Source organism: Malus sylvestris, chromosome 4 (assembly GCF_916048215.2).
Source record: "Malus sylvestris chromosome 4, drMalSylv7.2, whole genome shotgun sequence".
Lineage (NCBI taxonomy): Eukaryota > Viridiplantae > Streptophyta > Magnoliopsida > Rosales > Rosaceae > Malus > Malus sylvestris.
In genome coordinates, this window is record NC_062263.1 from 7,544,443 (window position 1) to 7,567,478 (window position 23,036).

General features: G+C 36.6%; 2 protein-coding genes and 1 pseudogene across 2 annotated transcripts; 1 reads left to right on the forward strand and 2 right to left on the reverse strand.

Annotated features, from left to right (window-relative positions):
- The first annotated feature begins 3,035 nt into the window (after positions 1 to 3,035).
- On the forward strand, positions 3,036 to 6,434 carry LOC126618809 (phosphatidylglycerophosphate phosphatase PTPMT1-like). The gene is made up of 6 exons (XM_050286983.1): positions 3,036 to 3,828; positions 4,214 to 4,336; positions 4,684 to 4,777; positions 5,319 to 5,401; positions 5,477 to 5,566; positions 5,831 to 6,434. Exons 1-6 carry the CDS (start codon positions 3,607 to 3,609, stop codon positions 6,218 to 6,220), a joined length of 1,002 nt encoding a protein of 333 aa, XP_050142940.1. The 5' UTR covers positions 3,036 to 3,606; the 3' UTR covers positions 6,221 to 6,434.
- Positions 6,435 to 6,455: 21 nt separating this feature from the next.
- LOC126618084 (uncharacterized) lies at positions 6,456 to 11,066 on the reverse strand. Its single transcript, XM_050286183.1, has 11 exons — positions 10,750 to 11,066; positions 9,554 to 9,638; positions 9,153 to 9,204; positions 9,044 to 9,064; positions 8,901 to 8,954; positions 8,170 to 8,220; positions 7,715 to 7,777; positions 7,021 to 7,086; positions 6,864 to 6,902; positions 6,605 to 6,733; positions 6,456 to 6,488 (listed from the first exon to the last, which is right to left on the reverse strand). Exons 1-11 carry the CDS (start codon positions 10,829 to 10,831, stop codon positions 6,456 to 6,458), a joined length of 675 nt encoding a protein of 224 aa, XP_050142140.1. The 5' UTR covers positions 10,832 to 11,066.
- A 10,508-nt stretch (positions 11,067 to 21,574) lies between these two features.
- Positions 21,575 to 22,830, reverse strand: LOC126619802 (cyclin-dependent kinase F-4-like; annotated as a pseudogene).
- Positions 22,831 to 23,036: the final 206 nt, after the last annotated feature.

Sequence of the window (23,036 nt, forward strand, 5' to 3'; positions counted from 1 at the left end):
AATACCGTTCCAATTGCAATTTTTAGAGTTTCACAAGTACAACGCCTTTCTAATTGGATAAGGATATACTTACACCTATTGTGGCATTCTGAACTGATTACATGTCGTCAAATTTTAATCATATCGCTAACTGATTTAAAATAATTTTATTTTTGTATACTCGTTTCATGTAAGTCTTTTTCGTTGACTGACTTCACGAGTCAATGATGCTAGTAGCCTAGTACAATTGTTGCACCTCATAACCGTTGCCAATGTTGACTAGCCTTTTTTTTTCCTAAATTTTTTTTAATAACTTCAGAAGAGGATAAGATTTTAATTAATTTTCTTTGTTTTGAATGGTAATAGCGTTTGTTTAAAAACATTATGACAAAGACCAAAGTACATGCGATGCAATGGATATAATATTTTTGTATATAAATAGAATCCATATATATATTGTTTGAGCTGTCAATTCTTCTTTTGGTTTTGTTCCTATCAATTATCCAAATCTTTTTGTTTCTTTTTCCCCTAGTTAAGCAACTTAAATTATCATTTAAATTAATATTTTGTTTGCATCTAAGAACAAAAAGTTTTCATGCAACTTTCGAGCTTCAACGCCGAAAGTGAGATATCTTACATTCCTTTAGGATGAGGATCATCCTCTTTGTGAGGATCCTAAAGATCAATTCATCTTAGTCATTGATCATATATCGTGTTGTCAGCTTTTGTTAAGTGTTGTTTGTATCCAATTTTAAATAAAAAAATTATGGCCGCATGATGACTGATGAATAGATATGATGAACTAATCCGTAGGATCTTCACAAAGAGGATTTGAATAAGATCTTATTCCATTCTTTTATGTAATTTCAGTTAGGTAACTGTTTGGGCCCAAAATAAAATTTTGGGCCGAGCTTAGAGTCATTCTCGGTCTAATAACATTCATCTAGAATCTTGTCATGGGCTGTCCAGTCAAGGTTGGCCGAATCCTATTATGAAGAGGATTGGTTTAGATAAGGGTGAGGTAGTCGAACCCTAGTGCAACAATGAGTCTTAAAGCTAAGGATGTTTAGAATTAGGGGATGAATCTGGTTCGTTAAGGAGCTTGGTTCAAAGTCCTATAGGGGTTAGGATTGGGCGAAACCTGATCAGATTGAGTTGAGAAGTTCTAATCCAAGAATTTATAGTTCGGCCGTAAGGGGGTTCGCTCCTATAAATAGAGAAGGGAGTGCATCATTCAAAGCCCCTTCAAATCAACACACAAATTGCCCTGCACAAAGCTTCTCAATAACCCTGAGATTTTTTCCTCTCCCCCTTTCTTTTCACGAACACATCTTCAATTTGGATAGACAGCACTGTGAAGGCAACCGGTGACTTCTTCAATTTGGATAGACAACACCGGAGCCGTAGAATCAGTCGATCGAGGACCACCTTCAGTTTGGATAGACATCACTGCTTTGAGACCGACTGGATATTTATCCAAGTCTCGGTCAACAAGGATTTCCGAGTCCTTGTTGGTAGAGGTCATCTCATCAACCTTCTCGGCGGAATGAGGTTTTATCAATTTACTAGGCCCAGCACATTGAAACCGAGTTTTATTTTATGATTGGATACTCGCAAGTACATTTTCAAGTTCGGCATTCCAATGGTTGAACGACATTTACAATCAAGACATTCATCTCTTTCGAGTATTTGTGTACGTACAATATGGCACCAGTTTGGCGTAATTATACTCTCACGAATATAATTATAGTGACCGAACCTAGTGCCAACGATTTGTGAACTTTGAAGAAACTAGCAGCCTTGTCTTCAGACTATAGAACATGAAGGCCGAGACGTGTTCCTTCCTCGGCCACAGTTGCAAGATCAAGAAGTCAACAGTGCGCCCAATGCCACATTAAAATATTTTACTCCCCAGCCAAACTCGGCCTACGAGTTGGCACGCCCCGCACACAACCAAAGGACGTAGTTAGCTTATTAATTACTCAGCCTGCGCGCCACGTAGGCTTAGTAGTTTTTAGGGTCAACAGTAACATTTAAATATAATCTCACCTAATAAAGAATATTTGAGTTTAAAGATCTCATCATGTAAATGTGACCATAAACTTATTTCTATGTGCAAACCTAGAAAGATTTAACATTTGAAGGTTCAAATTTCTCAAATCATTACATTTTTCTTATATTGAAAATTCTAATCAGTATATGTTAGATGACCTTTCAAAGCAAAAAAATTTACAAATTTTCGTGAGACGAGGGCAAATTGAAATCGTCGATTGAAATTGAAGAAATTTGGTTCGTGTTTGAATAGAAGATTGAATGATTTTCTTTTTCCTTTCTTTTTCATGTTGAGTATGAACATATCTAAATCTCACATGCTAAAAATTAATAAAACTTTCGATTTTAAACCTAAATTCTAACAAACTTCATCATAGGTATCTTAATCTTCAAATTGAAATCGTTGGTTGAAATTAAAGAAATTTGGTTCGTGTTTGAATAGGAGACCGAATGATTTTTTTTTCCTTTATTTTAAAATTAACGAAACTTTCAATTTTAAACTTAAAATCTAACGGACTTCATCATAAGTATTTGAATTGCAGTTTGTAGACTAAATTTGTAAACTATTTGATGTGTGAAAATAAATAAGTTAATCAACGGTTACGTAAATATTCAATTCTCAATTTTCATATAATTTAATTTACAAAACTTAATATTTTTAACGTTAATCATAAAAAATAATCACATCATAATTCCAATTATCTTACTTGGTGGCCGGAACAGGATCCCCTCCAGATCCAAGGGATCTAAGTCCACTAATCAATGAATCCAAACCATTGAAATTTGATAGAGGAGTCTTTAAAAATTATAATAATCGGTTTGATCAAATTTCAATGATTCAGATTTATTGATTAGTTGGATTAGATTCTTTTGATCAGAAGGGGATCCAGTTCCTTGTCGGCCAGCCCTTTAAAACGATAAAATAAAACGGTCCCGAATCCCTCAAATCCCACCACGTGTCCCCCACTCACGTTTTTCAAACTCCCTCCTTAATGACCACCGTGACTCTATCCCTTCCCTCCGTCTCCTTCCACACCCTTCCACACCCTTCCTCTCTCTCTCTCTCTCTCTCTCTCTCTCTCGTTCGTCCGCTTTCAGAGTTTGTTGAGCAAAAGGTGGAGTAGAATCTCAGCCTATCCTCTCCCTGAAGCAAGTTCTTGTTTTTTAGGGTTAAGGGTTCCCCCATATTCCCAATTCCCAATTGATTCTCCCCAGATTTCATCGATCCTTGATCGCATCCCTCATCGTCTTCATCGTCTCTACCTTTACTCTCCGATCGTCCCCTTTTCGTAAATTATGGTTGCGAGCTTTTCCATGCTTTGCAGTTTCTCCTTTTATAAATCGAATTTGCTCCCGATCCTTTGTTCCTCTCACTGTTGCAGAAATTCTTAGGTTTTCTCGCATGATTCTGTAATTTCTTTGGTACATAAAAGAAAAAAAGTTTAGGGTTTTTGTTTTTTATGGGGATAATTGTGTAAATGGTTGTTTGTATGTAAATATTGGGGGAAATTTCGGGTTATCTGTTGAATTTGTGTTGTAATTGTGATCGATTGTGTCGGGTTTGAATCTGAGGCTATGTATATTGAGGAGTTGAAAGGAGGGGAAGTTGGAAGTGGGGAAGAAGGGAATTTGTCCCCTGGAAATAGGGATTTTGATTGCAGGAGCATCACACCGTTGGATGCGAAGCGGGTTTTGATCGGGGCAGGAGCTCGTGCGCTGTTTTACCCGACTCTGCTTTACAATGTCATTAGGAACAAGCTGCAGGCTGAGTTTCGGTGGTGGGATAAGGTTGATGAGGTACAAATATCATTTTATTGTTCTAGTTTTGTATTTATTTATTTCTCTTGTATATCTACAATGTGTATAGATTGGGTTCGCTTGTGTAGTATGTAATGTTTATGTGTAGGGTTTGATTTAGATTGTGAATTTCGATAGCTTACGAGTACTTATGCCCGTGTGAACTTATCTCAATGTAATTCATGAATGGGGTTTGATTCTTTGTGTGTGGTAATGTTATTGAATTCTTTTCTTAGCTGATAGTTGATGTAACGTAGAGTCGTAGACGAAAAAATTGTTTTGTTTGATTATTCTTCACTTCCACATGTGCCTTTTTGTTCTGCGATATGACCTAGTGTTGATTTTTTTCTGTCTAAATTCTAATAATTTTTTTTTTCTTTTTCAGTTTGTGTTGTTAGGTGCAGTTCCATTCCCTACTGACGTACCCCGCTTAAAGGAGGTTGGAGTTGGTGGAGTCATCACACTTAATGAGCCGTACGAGACTTTGGTTCCAACATCTCTTTATCATGTTAGTGGTTTTCCTTGTAGTCGTATTACACCAAAGTATCCTTCCTGAGAGTTGTATTGTGAGAGTTCACTTGCTTTTGGAGATTAGTTGATGCATTTTTCTCTCTGATGAAATGCTGTTGCTGTTTGTGAGGATATCTGTTTTTTGTATGACATATTTAATACTGACAGATTAACTGGTCTTTTTCAGTAATATTGTTTTATATTCATATGTAAATTTAATTTGACTAAGCATGACTTGGTTCTTGGCTGTACCGGACCAAAACTTCCTTTATTTTCTTGTACTTTATGTTGGGGGCATTCCCTATTTCCCAGTAGTTTTATGTGTTTCTATTAAATTTTTGGCAGTCTCACGGCATTAACCATCTGGTGATTCCTACAAGAGATTACTGCTTTGCACCATCACTCAGCGATGCATGTCGTGCTGTAGACTTCATTCATGGTAAGCATTCTTGCAACTTGATTTGCTCATATTGGAAGGCATCTGATATTGCATGACTTGGCACAAACAAGGCACATAACTATGGCATATTCTGATCTTGGTTAGATACTCATGACATGTTTGGAAACTTTCAAAGCTGAAACAAATTGTCCAGCATCGCTCTGATATGCAAGGGTACAATTGTGAGGCTGTCCTAGATTTTTCCAGTGTAGATAAGTTATGATGCTTAGAAATTATGGACCATCTAACCTGCCTCTTTTTTTATCGGATGGAATTTTAGAAACTTAAAAAGATGATTTTGGTCAATTTTAAGCTGCTTGGTGGTGGTGTTGAAATTTTAATCTTATGGGTAAAAAAAAATATTTGATTTGTTTCATCCGTACTTGTTTAATTGTCATTAAGGACTGGGAGTTTAGTGTGAAGTCATTATATATATATCGTGGGATTGAAATTGTCATTTTTGTGTAAATGTTTTTTCTTCGGAGAAGACTGTTATCTGATTATTTCATTTTGTTTTTCGCATTTGGTTTTTGTCATGAAGAAAATGCATTAAGTGGACGGACAACTTATGTTCACTGTAAAGCTGGGCGGGGGCGTAGCACAACCATTGTTATCTGTTACCTGGTCAGTACTAGGCTCTGAAATCACAAATAACTCTTTGAGGATTGCCAGCTTTACTGATCTTTTATTTTTATATAGGTCCATCACAAGCAGATGACACCTGAATCTGCTTATGAATACCTGAAGTCGATTCGGCCAAGGGTGCTTTTAGCCTCTGCTCAGTGGCAGGTAACTTGTCCAACTTATATGTGATTTGCACTGGCATTGTGGCTTGATTTTTCTCCGTGCTGTTTGATGCTTTTTTCTTTTGGTTGTCCTGCTTGGAAGTTGGTGCAGTGAGAAAATTGTATTTACATTTCTGTTTACCAATATCAGTATGTGAACAATTTGCCTATAATACTATAATCTAGATTTACACTGACCTGTGGCATGATCTAGTTGTACCCTTTAATTTGACTTATCTTGATCTCCTATTTGATGGTTCGTTTTCAGGCTGTCCAGGAGTACTACTATTTAGTGGTGAAGAAAGCTTTTGTTTACAGCCGCATGCCAGATCTGGTGGTGAAACCGCTGCAATCTACTTCCTCGCACAATCTAGCCGCATTTGATGAAGGCTCTGTGGTAGTAGTAACAGAATCAGATCTTGAAGGATATGATGCGAATTTCCAGTCTGGCGCTGTGGGAAGTGAGATTTGGGCAGACTTAAATGTGGTTTATCGGGTGCGAGTTGCTGGTCAGGCAGCTCTAGCAAGAATCTCATGTATGTGGCTCGGCTGCGGTGCCCACCAGAAGATCACAGGAGAGAATATGGACAGGGAAAGCAGCTGCTCGATGAGCGCTGATCGTCTGGGCGGCATTAGTGTGGATATACAAGTCTACTGAGGAAAGCCAGAGAGTATGCATATAAGTTGTTTGCTGAGCGATCTTCTCTTTTATTTCGTGCACATACAGAAAGTCAAATAATGTATTTCGTGCTCGTACAGAAAATCAAATAATGGTACGTAGGCAGCACTAAACTGTGTTTTTCGCCCCCCTGTAAATTGAGTCTACTTTTATCTTGAATCGGAATGAAAGAAAGTTTAGCATTTTGGTTCAATTACAGAGTGATGCATAAAATTCACTGGAAAGTGATCTCTCTTGTATTCTGCTGCTGTAGATACAGAATATACCATCACTCTCTCCGTATTCAAATAAACAAATTATTTATTTGTTAACCAAATTTAGAATAGTACGTAAAAACGCTTGGAAGAAAGATGAATAAATAACGTAAGAGGTTTGTAACTCGAGTAGCTTAGATGAACATTGTATATGCGGGATACTGAGATATATATCATCAGGGAGTTCGTTGTTGAGCTTCGGAAGAAACTTGCATTTTCCTAAATATTCAGACATTGCCTGGAAACAAATAGTTGATCAGGATGCTTATGCTTACAGCTATCATAAAACTGAGTAAAAACCGTAGGTGAACAATGTGGTAAACAACATCTCATTAGATGTATCGAATGTTTCATTTCTAGCCACTCACATTTGGTAATTTAAGATAACCGCTGGGAGCCAGGTGTTCCTACATTTTCAGAATCACAATCAAGATGGTCAGGCCTCATCGGAAATATACCTAGGAGAGCGAAAGTTGACACCGTAATAGAGACAAGAAGAAAGAACCAGCAGAATGAGATGCATACTTGAATATAGTCTGTGTAGATCTCTGATTTGAGTAGCTTATTCACAATGATGCAGAATATACCAGACTGCAGAGGCACAAAAACAAAGCCCTTTAGCATTATTAACATGTCCCAAATAGGTCACAGAGTATTTCCAACCACGTTTGAAGTGTTCCTCGATAGTTAATACCTTATGACTATTATAATTTGAGACATTATGCTATAAACAATAAAGTTCTTCAAAAATCTCATAAATATATAAATACGCCACGGGAATCAGCAAAGTAGGTAAATGACCAGAATAACAATGCAGTCTTTGTATGGAAGATTTCACTCTTAGATGTATTATTATACAAAATGCTTTCAAAATATTCTCATGTTATGTAATTGAATGAATGACGTAGGAAATGCTGTTTGCTGCAACCATTTACAATAAAGCACTGCCGAAAGTGCTAATCCTCTCCTGCATAAAATCATAAACTTTCCCATATATATCTGGTTCTTTCGGATGAGAAGCGCTCTATTGGGAAGAGGAAACATCAAGCTCATATACCATACTAGGATGGTAATTTTAAGCACTGTGGGATTCTACACTCTGTGAATTCAATTGTTAATATATACATGTACACTCTTCTTCACCAGAAGCTTTTTCAGCAAGACAAAAGCATTTGGATAGGGAGGGATTAAAATTCCATGATGATAGTATGATACTTACACCACAAAGAGGCACAGAAGCAGTACCCGCATGAGGTCCTCCTAAAGAGACAAAGTTCTTGACCTGTAATCAATAATGGCAAAAACAAGGATTTTCGTATTGTCAAATCCGCATCTGTTATGAAATGAAACATCAACCTGTGTAAGAAATGCGCATTGAACCAACGAAACAATGAAAAGGAAGAAAGATCTCTAAACCTAATAAAGCATTCGCCTATAAACCACGTCACAGAAAAATGTGACTAAAGATTTCTCTGAGACAAGAAATAATCCTAACAGCTATTATGTCACCAAAATAATATAAAAAAATCTTAGAAGAACTTATAACCTCATTCCTCATGCATTTTCAAAGAGTTGGATACATGTATGATAACTGAAATTCAATTTTAAATTTAGTCCGTTGAAAAGCAGTAGAGGAAAGATGATATTAGCAGAGTTAGTTAAATTGAATCTTACAGGGGGTCCATCGACACAAAATTCTACCACACCTCGGCCTATCAAATTGCCCTGTCAAATTAAAAAGAAAAAGTTATGAGAAAGAACCGAATGACCAGAGTTACTTGAGCATCAAAACTCAACATTATAAGCATTAATTCATTAATCTATTCATAAGCATTGGGGGATTGAAAAAGAATGTGACATGATGAAAAACTTGTCGCAGATGAAATGACAACGAAAGCTACACAATATAAATAAAATTGCATATCCACAATGAAAACTACCACCATCAGAACAACAAAAGGAAAAAGGAAGAAAAGATGATGCAACAGCAGATCATCCCATATATATCAACAAAGCCACGAGTCAGTAGCTAAACTTGGGAATAAAATGGCATCTAATAAGGACAACATTGAAACATAACGACAGCTACACTGATGGCCAGAACAATGACAAATGTTCTAAAATACAGAGTCATAGAAGCCAAGAATCATTAGGGTGAAGATGGAGAATGATATCACCTATAAGGAGTGCTTTGATTCAAATTCAAAATACATAAAAAAGGACCGGTTAGGTGAATGAGGCAAGAAAACATGTGATGATATGTGCTTACTAAGTGAAATGGTGAGGAAGGATGTCAAGAAGTAATTCCGATCATGGTGACATAATGTGTGGAGTTAAGCTGAGCTGAACAAAAATCTAATTTACTAAATACACGTGAAAACAGAAAGATCCAAGCTTAATAATACCTGGGAGAGACCAACAATGTTATAACCTTGTCTCAGTTCTTCCTTTTCTTTAACCTGTGGTTGTAGTAGGGAACAAAGTCAAAAGTCACAGAAACTTCAAAAGCCAGACCAACAATATACAGTAACAAGGAAAACTTCACCACCTTATCACAAACGATTCTGGTCTGCAAACACGTAGAAAAAAAGTCAGAGTACAAGTGGAATTCATAGAATTATAAATAAAATGACAAGCATTGCTTTTTTAGATTTTACCTGTTCCTCAAGAGGCAAAAACCAGGAATCCCACGTTCCATCACCAATTTCTCTGCAGGAAGGTAAATCCAAGCAATACTATTACACATGGTAAAAGTACACTACACACTACATTGCTCCCCGAAAATTGAAAAAAAAAAAAAAGTGTAAGAAACCAAAGGGCAGACTTCTCAGTTACACATCACCAAGAGTCTTTTAAACAATCAGGTTGTATCTTATCATATTGTTCTATAAACTCAAGAAGGCCACACCATATGTTAAAATAAATCTTAGAATCAGAATTTGATATAAAGTTGTTAAAAGCAATGTGATGAATGAAGTATACGCAATGAGCTCTCAAAGGATAACATATAGGTATGGGAATAAGTAGACAGACTTGAGAAGAAAATAATGGACCATACATGCAATATCCTTCAACACCAGAAAAGTTGCTCAGTTTCTCGGTAAACTGTTTAACTCCTTTGTTAGAGCACTGGTCTCCAATGCCTGTCATGATGAAGCATTAGAATGCAGAAAGAGCATATGAATGCAATAATAAAGAATGGTGAGAGAAGAGATGAATCTTCGTTTCACTGATCAAAGTTAACAAACTCCAGGAAAGAAAGATCAGTCCAATATATAAACGGAAACTAAAAGAAGAACTACAATGGATGATGTTCAAAATCCAACTAAAAACACTTAACTGCTATCAGATTGACCAAATTCAAAGGAAACTAGGCATCGATAGAAATGTCACAAAAAATTTTGAACATACAACACAGAAAACTTGCACAATTCCAAGACTGAATTAATACATTAGATAATGCAGAGTTTATTGAATGTAATTAGCTAATAGTAAGGTTCAAAAAAATGTTTAGTAAAACCAGAGTAAATGCTTCAAAAAAGCACATGGGGTTCATTTTGCCTGTAATTCGAATTAGTCTGCTGCCGTTAGATGAGGCAAGCAATATGGTGATAACTATCCAGCTGCAGTTTTTTTATCTTTTTTGGCTCCATTGTTATTTTGTTTTGTATTTTTCTCAGCGGTTTTTCTTGGTGATTAACTGCAAAAAGAACCTATTTGGTTCATGCTACAGAGAGGAAAAGTTTAAATATCTATCTGCTGAATTATGTTCCTCGGGCGGGTGAACCGAAAATTGTGGTTTAATTCTTTGATCTACAATCTTCATGTAACGGTTTAATTAATTAAAGACAGTTATTTTATATGTATTTTTTTTTTCAACCACACAGAAAATGCAAAAAATAGAACTTTGAGAAAATTTCTTCCAGATTTAGATTAAGGCCATGACTCCATGCATTGCACATGCTGTCATTTGGATATTAGTATCTAATTGAACATCTTCAGGAAAATGGTCATCATCAAGTTCCTATTAGTTCTAAAGACCTTTCTCTGATACAGCAAATTACAGCAACCCACCATATTTAGCATCAATACCATAAATTAATCAACTTTTGTCCAGAAAATAACAATATATCAAAAACCCAGAAAAAAAATTAAGCAAAACACAGATACAGAAACAGATTTATCAAACAAAATATGAATAATTTCTTTGAAAGGAAAATTGACAAGTATGAAACAGAGAGAGCAGGAAATTACCATGGAGGACTATGAAGGGTACGGAAAGTGAAGTTGGGATGGATATCAAAGCCACGATGAAGACGACGACCAACTCCATCATCTTCTCTTCTGGATTGCGGTCTCTAAAAATTCTTTCTTCTTTTTTTTTTTATATAAAAAATTAATAAGATATTTAATATTCGTTTATGGTAATAGTAATGGTGGTAGGTGGTGTGTGATTGGTGGATAAAGAAGCTCTAAACATGGAGGCACAAGTAATTGCGTTGCCTTTTGCTTCGACGGAATTTATTGAGGATATTACTATTAGCTAATTGGTGATTTGCGTCGTCAGACTGTCAGCCCCGAGGAGTGGGAGGTGCAGTTTTTGGAATAAGGATTCGCATCCCCTTTGAGGATTTCGAAATCTTCTAATCACATTTGTTCATCGTATATCGTACAGTTAAAAATTATTGTAAATTTTTTATTTAAAATTAAATATAAACAGTATTTTACGAAAACTGACCGTACGATGAACAAATGTGATTGAAGGATTCAAAAAGCATCCTCGTTACAGTTTTTGTATGTTGCTGTATGGTCTTAGTCATGTCAGCAATTTTTACAAATGCTGTATTATAAAGGAGGAAAATTAAGATTTTATCCCTTGTAGAAGCATCAACTTGCATGAAATTGGTACATCATTATTATAGCGTTTTGGTTCGATAATTTTATATTGTGGGTAAGTTTTTTTCATATGGTACAACATTATTTTTCATTTGGTATACAATTATTGAATCAAAATAGAAACTCGTTCTATATAAGTTGTTCTCCCTTACTAGGGTGCAACTTGACGGATTGGATGCTCAACCCAAACCCTAATATGACCTTTACAATTAAGCCTTTGGTTAGGTTTGAGTTCATCAGGGTTCATTCTACCTCGGGTTTCAGTTAGGCTCCACGTTAATCCTGTAACACCTTATTTGCAAAAAAATTCAAATTTTCAACCAAACAATGGCAATATTTGTTAAAATACATCATCATCACACAAAAATCAAACCATTTCTATTATTTTCACATTGCGAAGTTGACATTAAATTACATGACAATATTAATGTGTCAACTAAAAGAAACATAAGAATAATACCCCACTCCGGAATGTCCACCTAGACATCCAAATCAAGTTGTGTTGGCCGACACTTGGAGGGTGTCGAAACCATAAAGTGAAGTTCATGTAGAAAAGTATGCATAAATTAAAACCTAAAAGTCTAGAATTAATCTAAACTAATATTGTGAGTACGCAAGGAATGAACCCTTATTACACATGTGTCAAAGCATAAATAGTTATGCAGTAACGTAAGGAATTTTTGTACCAAAAGGAGAAACCTCCTACATTAATAGCAGTGGATGACAGCGTTTGTCAAAAATCCTCATCACCACAAGAGTACAGTCACTAAGTCCTAAAGGGCGAAAAATAAAGGTGAATGGGCAGAAAACAAAGTCTTGTAAAACCGTTGTTTTCATAAAAGTTGTAAACCCTAACCGTAAAGCAAGTATAATTTCTAAAACTAGTGCTACTCGTAAGTTATATTGTCCATGTAAGATGTGATTTCGTGATCACTTGGGAATATCAATGTGCCTCTCTCACAGATAAACAATGTGAAAGTAGCAGTTAAGAAGTATACGAGGATAACTAATTCAAGCCAGCAAACCCTGTTAGTCCACGGTGTATATTTTTTCACACAATCAAACTTAGCATGTGTTGGAAAAATTAGGTTCTACTTGCTATATTAAATCACATATAAAATCAAGAAATAATTCATGCAAGTAACCAATGTTAAATGAACATGACATAATAGATTAGAAAAACCTAGAAAATACGGTTGAGGCAAGTGTTGGACACTTTGTCCTTAAAACAAGTTTACACCCCACTACAGTGCTCATGGTTGATCAGCGCATGTCTCCCAAGATACGACCACGTCCTTGTAATAGTAGCACTCCAAATCACATGGCTCCATGAACCACAATTGTGTTGAAAAGTCTCTCATATGGACTTAATGAGACTTTCTACTATTTAATACATATATGTATGCATGATGAAAAGTAATTAAATGATTATAGGGGGCTTCCTATTTAAAGAATGTGAGATACCTCTTTGGAAAATATGTGACTATTTATGAAGAGTCAAAAGTTGCAACACTTTATTTAAATAGACATATCTTTCTACCAAAAGGCTCTACTTCTAATTTTTCATTCAATTAATAAATTTAATATAATAATATTATTATTAAATTTTCTAACAATCCCCCACATGCATGGAAATTGACTCAACACTATGCAAATGACAATGCAGACATTAGAGAGAGAATTCAGTAGGAAAAGTACCGCATCGAGATAGGTGGCTTTTGGCTTTGAACCTTCCGTAGTAAATTACTATCGGATTTACTTGGCTAACCAGTGAACGCGATGTCTTGAACTGCTCAGCTGTTTGTGTAAACCAAGATAATAGTAATCACACAATACCTTTCCAGACACTTCGTGGTTGCTCGGTTATGTTCATTTTGACCCTGAACAATTCTTGATTTCTCATGAGTGCTTTTAGAGAACCAAGCCCTTAAAAATAATCTCGCAGGAACGCCCCAATTCCTCACTCAAGATAGGTGACTTCCCATTAAGAGTATTCTACAATACCCTACTTGTTATTTCCAAGTACAAGAATCATTAAAAAGCAAAGCTTATCCTAAATACGCTGCAGATAACACTATTTCATCATAAGACATGGGTAGGAGATTATCTCCGCAGTGCTCCCATTGAATCATCCACAATTCGGTTGTCCCTTTGAACCTAGATCTTGGGATCTCCAGTCAACTAGGTTGGGTTGCCATTATGGCGATTCTTAAGACGTAGGCTTTTAATTCATTCCCCTTCATGATACAACTTACTCTCTAGTCAAACCTTTAATTAATTGGCTCCACTAGGTTGATGAGTATCTCTTATGGTGTGCACTTCCATTTATGAAATTATATTTCATTTGAGAATAGTTGTTCCAACGTAATTCCTCCAAACATGTGTTCAGACTTGATAAGTAATTTACTAACATTTGAGTAAATTCTCCCACATTTAAGGTATTTGCTAAAAGATCTATAACCTTTCAATACCTTAAAACTGCAATTATAAGAGATAATCGTTGTCTCTTTCTAGAAGCAAATTACTTTTACATTCTTTTTAAGTTTATTCCATTTCTCAAAAATAGCCAAGTCACCCCCACAATTCCGTTACATTGTGGTTGCTTTTCTTTGTCGTCAATAATTCATTCATCATACTTAAAAGAAATAGAAAACTTATGTAGATAAATTTCTCTCATCCATCTTCGTAAACCCTTAAGCCTCACTAGCCCTTCTCAGGAGATGCACTTATTGACTACTTATTTGCCCTTAGCCCTAAGAACTTGTCTCCTTAATTAGGCTTCTAATTATCAGACCAAACATGATCTAAAGTTTTTTCCCTTTGAGGGAATACTTCTTTGCCGTCACATATATTTGCAACATTAATATACTCATCAAGCAAACAGAATACTTAATTAAGAACAAACTATTGAGTTTTGTTTCTGTTTCTTGAAATTAATTTTGCATCTACACAGTACATGATACATATAATATATATCATTAATTAGGCCACTTTCATTTCTGAAATGATGAATTCATTGCACACAGACCATTTAAGCCATATTAATCCCTTTTAATGGAATAATAACAAGTGATGCATCTGTTCGATTTAAAAACCCCAATAAAATTCACCAATCAATATTGTGGTTTTGGTTTATATCCTTCATGTTGACATACATATTTCTCAGTAAACAAACTTATACAAGTACATTTCACCGAAAAATTCCTATATGCATCCATTGCTAACTGATTTAACTTCACTACTAGATACCACCGCCTGGAAAAGGTACTGCCATATACCAGTTTTGCAATAAGCAGAACACGCAAGTAATAAACAAAAGTACCAGTTTGGTGGGTGACATATCTAAGCAGTTTATAATTAATTCAGACATACAATTACACATATATCCATACTAATGAAAGAGAGTCACGACTTCTGAAACCCGCTAATTCATTTGGAAAGAACCAAATGACCCATATTGAATGATCATGCCTTTTCGTTAAATTCTTATCAGGAATATAATCGTAGTCATGATATATATCACTATAAGTTTTATTCATGTCTGTTGAACACAAATATGCAACGGTAAGGGATGCAACTGAACACCACACTGAGAATATTACATACCAAATTTGGTAATCTCTCTCGTGTCTTTCATGTACCAGTTCTGTACAGTACCCAAGACATCAATCGTGTCCTTTGATCAACGATGTAACCTTTAAAAGGGTTGCATTAGTTTCAAAAGGCACTTCAAGACTTCCAATTGGGCAGTCGAAACTAACCAAGATTCTTTGGATGTCTGTTTAAATCTCCAGACTTAAAAGAAAAGAAAAACTGTGAACTTAAAAAGTCAACAAGTGTGAGTAAGTCTTTCAAGTGTATACATAGAATCCTGCTTTGTAATAAACATGCATACCATAACCATATATTAATCATGCATTTGCTCTCATATAATCATATACTATTCATAATTTCAATGACAAACGAACAACGTACCAAAATGACAAAATCCATGTAATCGAATACCATATTTTCTGTCCGTACGTGATTTTCTCATAAGCGAACTTTATTTGATCAACCTTCGGTAGCAACTAAACCTTAAACTTGTCTTAAGATTGTTGGAAAAATTAGGGTCTACTTGCTATATTAAATCACATATAAAATCAAGAAATAATTCATGCAATTATATATCACAATAATGCATGCACATGAGTAACCAATGTTAAATGAACATGAAATAATGGATTATGAAAACCTAGGAAATATGGTTGAGGCAAGTGGCAAACACTTTGTCCTTAAGACAAGTTTACGTCCCACTACGATGCTCATGGTTGATCGATGCATGTCTCCCAAGATACAACGACCACGTCCTTGCAATAGTAGCACTTCAAATCACAAGGCTCCATGAATCACGATTGTGTTGAAAACTCTCTCATATGGATTCAATGAGACTCTCTAATATTTAATGCACTATATGTATGTATAATGAAAAGTGATTAAATGATTATAGGGGGCTTCCCTTTGGAAGAATCAAAAGTTGTAACACTTCATTTAAGTACACATATCTTTATACCAAAAGGCTCAACTTCTAATTTCCATTCAATTAATAAATTTAATATAATAATAATATTATTAAATTTTGGGTAAATTACATAGTAGCCCCTCAGGTTTGAGCTCTATTGCAATATCATACAACATCTTTAAAACATTTCACTTTCATACCTCAAGTACTATTTTATTTCAATTTCATACAACCGTTAGATTTTCCATCCATGGATGTGTTAAATGCTGACGTGGCTGCCACATATATGACACGTGGCTGCCAAATGTCTGCCACGTGGCAAATAAAATAATTTTTTAATTTTTTTTTAAAAAACCTGAAATTGGAAGAAAAAAAAAAGGTCCGAACCCAGAAGAAGAAGAAAGAGAAAGAGAAGAAGAAGAAGAAAGAGGAGGGAGGAGAAAGAAGAAGAAGAAGAAGAAAAAAAAAAAGAAAGGGGTCCGAACCCAGAAGAAGGAGGAAGAAGAAGAAAGAGGAGGAGGAGGAAGAGGAGGAGGAGGAAGAAGAAGAAGAAAAAAAAAAAAAAAAAAGGTCCAAACCCAGAAAAAGGAGGAAGAAGAAGAAGAGAAGAAGAAAGAGGAGGAGGAGGGAGAAGAAGAAGAAAAAAAAAAAGAGGTCCGAACCCAGAAGAAGAAGAAAAAGAAAGAGAAAAAAAAAAAAAAGGACCGAACCCAGAAGAAGAAGGAGGAAGAAGAAGAAGAGAAGAAGAAAGAGGAGGAGGAGGGAGAAGAAGAAGAAGAAGAAGAAAAAAAAAAAAAAGGTCTGAACCCAGAAGAAGAAGAAAGAGAAAGAGAAGAAGAAGAAGAAAGAGAAAGAGAAAAAAAAAAGTGACAAATATGTTTTTTTTTTTTTTTAAATTAAAAAATTATTTTATTTGCCACGTGGCAGACATTTGGCAGCCACGTGTCATATATGTGGCAGCCACGTCAGCATTTAACAGATCCATGGATGAAAAATCTAACGGTTGTATGAAATTGAAATAAAATAGTACTTGAGGTATGAAAGTGAAATGTTTTAAAGATGTTGTATGAGATTGCAATAGAGCTCAAACATGAGGGGTTACTATGTAATTTACCCTTAAATTTTCCAACAGAATGTAAAACCCTGTGCTTTCTTATTGTTGTAGTTCTCTTTGGATCTTATAGTTTTAGTTATTTGATTTTTTGATATGGATCATTCAATTGTTATATACGATTTGCAGATCCTTCAAGTTGATATTTGTTGGAAAATATTAGTATTTATGTTTATTTTAGTATTTGGGTTTTCTTATAAGTGTATTTTGGGTCTAGCCTGTTAGCATTAGGGTTGGGGTTAGTTTATTATAAATAGAGTGTTTTGTTATTCATTAGAGAATAAGTTAGTCACAATGTAGCCTATTAGGGTTTTGTAGCCGTTTTGTCATTCTCGTTTGTTTAATAATATTCCTATTATTTTGTTAGTCTCGTTCGTTGCGCACTCTGATGTTCAACTTGGTATCAGAGCGAGTTCGATCCTTAGGGTTCAATCCATTCTCGTTGGTAATCAATTTGTTTGTATCAGTTTTGTTTCCGTCATCTTCCGCTATTTGTGTTTTCGTTTTAGATTTGTTAGTTGGTATTGATTGTTTGCAAGAACAAAAAAAAAGGAAAATAGAAAGGATCTTGGAGCTCTCACCCCTGGCCATGTACAAGGCATTTTGGATAGGCAACTTTTAGTCTCTCTTGGAATATCGCCTAACTCCAGTTAAGCTCCTTCTATTGTCCCTGTTCTTTGGCACCCCCTCCTTTTTCTTGGGTCAAAGTGAATACTGATGGCCTTGCTAAAGGTAATTCGGGTCCTGCGGCATGTGGCGGGGTTTTTCGAGATTCTGCGGGTTATTTTCTTGGTGGTTTCTCCCTAAGCTTGGGCCATCGTACTTCTTTCTATGCGGAGCTCCATGCTGTCATCCTTGCTGTCGAATTGGCCCACGCGCGGGGCTGGCAAAATTTATGGCTTGAAAGCAACTCTTCTAGTGTAATATCATGTTTTGCTTCTGGATCTTTCTCTCCCCCTTGGTCGCTCCAGACACGCTGGAACAATTGTACTCTCCATTTGCAGAACATGGTTTTTCGTTGCTCTCATATTTTTCGAGAAGGGAATGCTACTGTTGACAAATTAGCCAATTTAGGACTTCTATCATCTTCACTTGTTTGGCATTCCACTCCCCCAATAGAGATCCTTCCTCATCTGCACTCAGATTTCTTGGGCATGCCAACCTACAGGTTTGTCTCCTCTTCTTGATGTGTGTTCTCCTTTCTTTTCCTAACCTTTTTGGTTTCCCGTTTGTTTTGCAGTTTGTCTTGCAGGTTATTACCTTTTAAGGTTTTTAGAGGGGTTTGGGCTTATGTCCGCCTAGTCTTTTCCTTGTATTTTCTTTTCCAAGAGGGGTACGGTCTATGTCCCCCCCTCTTTTTCCGGTATTTCCTTTCTCAAAAGGGGTAAGGTGCATGTCCCCCCTTGTATTTCTTTTCTATTGTTCTATGAGGGGTTAGGTTTATGTCCCCCCTGTCTAGGTGTAACTTCTTTTTTCTTATCAATAAATTTCCCTCGTACCGCCGAGGTTCCCCCAAAAAAAAAAAAAAAAAAAAAAAAGAAAGGATCTTGCTGCTGCTGTTTGTTTGCACAGAAGAAAAAAAAAAGAAAACAGAAAGGTTTTGCTGTTTGTTTGCATGAAAGAAAAAAGAAAGAAAAATGGAAAGGAAGGAAAGGATAAAAAAAAAAAGCAAAAAGAGAAGGAAAAAGAAAAACAATTGTTTGCTGTTAGTTTAAGGTCCACGGGCAACAAGAAAAAAAAAATGGTTGAGTTTGTTTTTAGGTCCACACGAGTTGTTGGCCTGTTTGGGATTATTTTGTAACCGTCATTCGAGTACTTGGAATTGTGACCACCCGAGTGATAGTATTTGTGTTTGTTTGTTTGTTGCTACAATTGAGATATGAAAATCTTGTCCGTTTAGTGACAGGTTCTTTCCATACTCTCAACACTAGCCAGTTTGAACTTGAACCAGTTTGCCAACTAGAATCAAGTCAAGAATCAAAAATCAAGAATCAAGAACCAGTTCGCCAGTCAAGTCAAGTCAAGTTTGCATGCCTACCAGTTCGCCTAACGGAGCCAGTCCACATCTACTTGTTTGCAAACCCATGTCGTATACCGCCATGAGTTTGACGGGGGGTGTTGGAAAATATTAGTATTTATGTTTATTTTAGTATTTGGGTTTTCTTATAAGTTTATTTTGAGTCTAGCCTGTTAGCATTAGGGTTAGGGTTAGTTTATTATAAATAGAGTGTTTTGTTATTCATTAGAGAATAAGCTAGTCACAATGTAGCCTCTTAGGTTTTGTAGCCGTTTCGACATTCTCATTTATTTAATAATATTCCTATTATTTTGTTAGTCTCGTTCGTTGCGCACACTGATATTCAACTACATAGCGTTGATTGTGGTGGTTCGGTGCTGCATGAAGCGAGACTACCTAGCTGCAACTGAAATGGACAAGTACATCAACGGCTATTGGGTTGGTATCCACGAATGTTCTGCCCGCGAGAAGATTTGCACCAACAGTGTGGCTCATATCATGAATGACGAGACAACTCAGAAATGCTTGCAGTCAACCAAGAGATTGATGAACCTTTGCCAACGACGCTACCCAGCCATGCCTTCAAAAGCTGTGGAGTTTGACAGCTTGGCTAATGGTAGCGACTTGCAGCATCAGAGGCGAGGGCAGCCAGCCTCTAGCGGAAATGAGGTTTCGGAGGAAAGGCTTCTGATAATGCCAGCTCCATAGAAGAGCTCGTCATGTATATCTGTGTGAATTTTTACAGTGCACAATCAAACTGAAATTTTGTTATGAAGGTAGCTCGCATCTTTTATTCAATCAAAATCGTTACCTGATATTCATCTGGATACAACATCTCGTAGTTATATTTCTTAAAATTAAGATATATTTACAAACATTGTGAATGCATGGAGAGAGACATAGAAAGAACTTCCGTTTTGCACATTTGATGTTGAAAAACGAAAGATCATGGGCTCTTCCCAAAACCAAAAGTGTCTTCAACACCATTGTTCACCTTGCTCTGCCACTCGGCGATCATATCTGCTTGTGCCTGGAAACGAAAATGACAGTAACTTTAGACGCATATGTGGGTTATGCAGATGACTAGGGTAGCGTATTTGCACGTCGCACCAAGAAGAGAAGACAAGAAAACAAAGAATAGAGGGATAGATGTCCACATGCATTAGGTTAAGAAAAGAAAGATGTAACGCCTAGTGCTAATTAGTAAGGTTGCCAAGATTGTCACTACTACTGAGTGCAGAACCAGCCAGCTACCACCAATCACTACCACTCCAGTCAGTGTAATTGGTTGTCTACATTTTTTTTCAAACCTTTTACTCTTTTAAATTTTGTCCCTCCCCGACAGTTCCTGACTTCGCCTGTAAACTAATTCATTTTTTTCTGTTACCTCGATCATACCAGGAAGACTTAATAAAATAAAGAAACAAAAACACCTGCGGGGGAAACATAATGGCATAAAAAAATACGACATACATACAACAGAACCCAACTGAAAGTCCCCCTCATTTTCGATTTTTATGATACATATTTGGAAAAACAAGGTACATATTTGGAAAGATTTTTATGATTCATACAGAACTCAGCATTTGCATCCCTGCAGTTTCTCAATTGTTCTCATTACACCTTAACTCCTACATTTTTCGAGTTTTTCCTTCTTCGTATTATGTACTGATCCTTTTAACTTGTTCGCCCCTGAAAGTTTTGGTTTGTTTTGCTTCTCTAGGCTGCAATCGACTTAGAACCGTGTGAATTTGGTCACAATCTTGGTCTGGGCTGATAGTAATTTGAAAGAAATAATTGGAAAGTAAGTGAAGTCGGAAGCTAAAGAGGAATTCTGTGACGAGAGAACTGGGAAGAGGATCACAATTTCAATGTAGCAAAAAGAGATCGGGCAGGCAGATTGCCAAACGCCACATTGTTTGTATGTTGTAATCAATCTGAGGATTAAAGTAATTGGTTGTATGGAGAGAAATTCATTGTTACCTCGTACTAAAGTCTAAAATTGCTAACACCTGTTAATGTTCAAGACAGAAATTAGATGTGACGGATGCGTGATGAGCCAACCATGTAATGCCACATTGAATTTCTGACCTGTTAACGGGAACTTTAGCAAAAATTGAAGCTATACAAATTCGGAAAGTTACTTTTGAAGAAAGTTTCTTCAGTTTTGTTATACTAATTACTAGATGCAGCAAAAATCATAGGCAATAGTTTGATTAACTTGGCGCAGGAAATGATAAAATTGTTGCACAAACATTCGATCTGCAGAGACGTTGCAGCTTAAGTACATTATTACAATGGTAACAGCTTACATTTCTATACAGAAAGAATCAGACCCTCCACATTATCATCTCTAGCCAAAGCACCATATCCAGAATCTGAATGCTGCAGTTGATAAGTTGCGGAGACCGCCAACAGCTCAAGTTCGACTATCTCCACTTGCTTCCTCTAGTAACCGGCATCTTCGGATGTTAAGAGTTTACTAGTTGTCGACGTCTGATTTGGTATATGTTTCGGATAATGAAATTTGAACCAAACAAAACAATGTGACTCATTAAAATGAAATTTGTGTTTATATATTGCAGGTTAAAGAGCTTACAAAAATCCTATCATACATTAGTTGTTGTTGGCTTGCTGCCACTCTACTCTGAGCATTCAAATAAACTACAATCGTTAAAACAAAATTTGTACGTAGTTTTTGAAAGCTAATGAATCAAAAGCAATTAACTACCAAATCACTCGTGTCACAGCTACACGGAAATAATAGAATTCGACGCAGGCAGGATATTATTTTGTCTCCAAGGGATGGCACGTGGTAGTTGCCAACGAAGAAGGGATGCTTGAGTGCATCAGCAGCAGTAGGCCTCGCTGAAGGGTCCCAAGAACAAAGGGAAGAAATCAGCTTGATGGCTGATTCACTTGCGGAAGGAATCATCGCTGATAGACCAAACCCGTCAGTTTGTGGAAACTGATAGTTCATCTGGCGTGCAAGAAGCAGCCCGTTGCGCCAAGACCCCAAAGTTGGCCTACCAATCACGCTGCAAATCTTGAATATTTGATCAGCATCACTTCGACCAGGAAATAGAGGCTGGAGCGAGAAAAGCTCTGCCATGATAGCACCCATTGCCCACATATCGACCTTAGGACAATAGCGGTCTGACCGAAGCATTACCTCAGGAGCTCGATACCAGAGAGTGGTGACGTAGTCTGTATAAGGAGGAGGTGAATCAATCTCCTTAGCAGAACCTAAATCCCCAATCTTGACAGCACCCTCCTTAACCAACACGTTCTCCGGCTTCATATCTCGGTGAAAATAGCCAGTTTTGTGCATGGAGGCAAGGCCCTGAAACATCTGATAGCAGATGTTTCTAATTTCGTCCTCTGTGAATCCGGTTTGCCTTTTTGTCTCAATAAGATCATTCAAACTGCTCTGCATATACTCAAACACAAAGTAAGCAGAACTGTATTGGGCGATGACTTCCTTCAACTGGACAATGTTGGGATGGTTGAGTTTGGAAAGGGACTGAACTTCTGGTAGGCTAAGACACTGCTGCAACGAACTGCACCTTTGGTTCAGTTTCTTGATTGCAACGAGTTCACCCGTCTGTTTGTGGAGCGCAGCAAACACCGTCCCGTAAGCACCATCACCTAGTTTCTTAATCATCTCGAACTTTTCCATGATCAGTCTCTAGGAAATGATGGAATTATGAGTACTTGAAGAAGTAAACTAAACCCCTCAACGCCAAAGAAATCTTTGACAAAGTTCAGGAAAAAGCACCAGTTTTGACAATCTTGGAGCGTTTTCGGAGAGAGAGAGGCAAGTTTCTAAACTTCTAAATGTGTGGAGGGTTGAAATTTATAGGTTCCTGAATCCTGATTGAATGAGGAAAGGGGGTAACCAACTCACTAGTCTAATTGGATTGGTAGTTGGATTCGTGCAATCCAAGTAAAGTCACAATTGCAAAAGTCTGATTTCTTGATCTTTTTAAAACGTGTTATTGACTTGGGGTCAATTG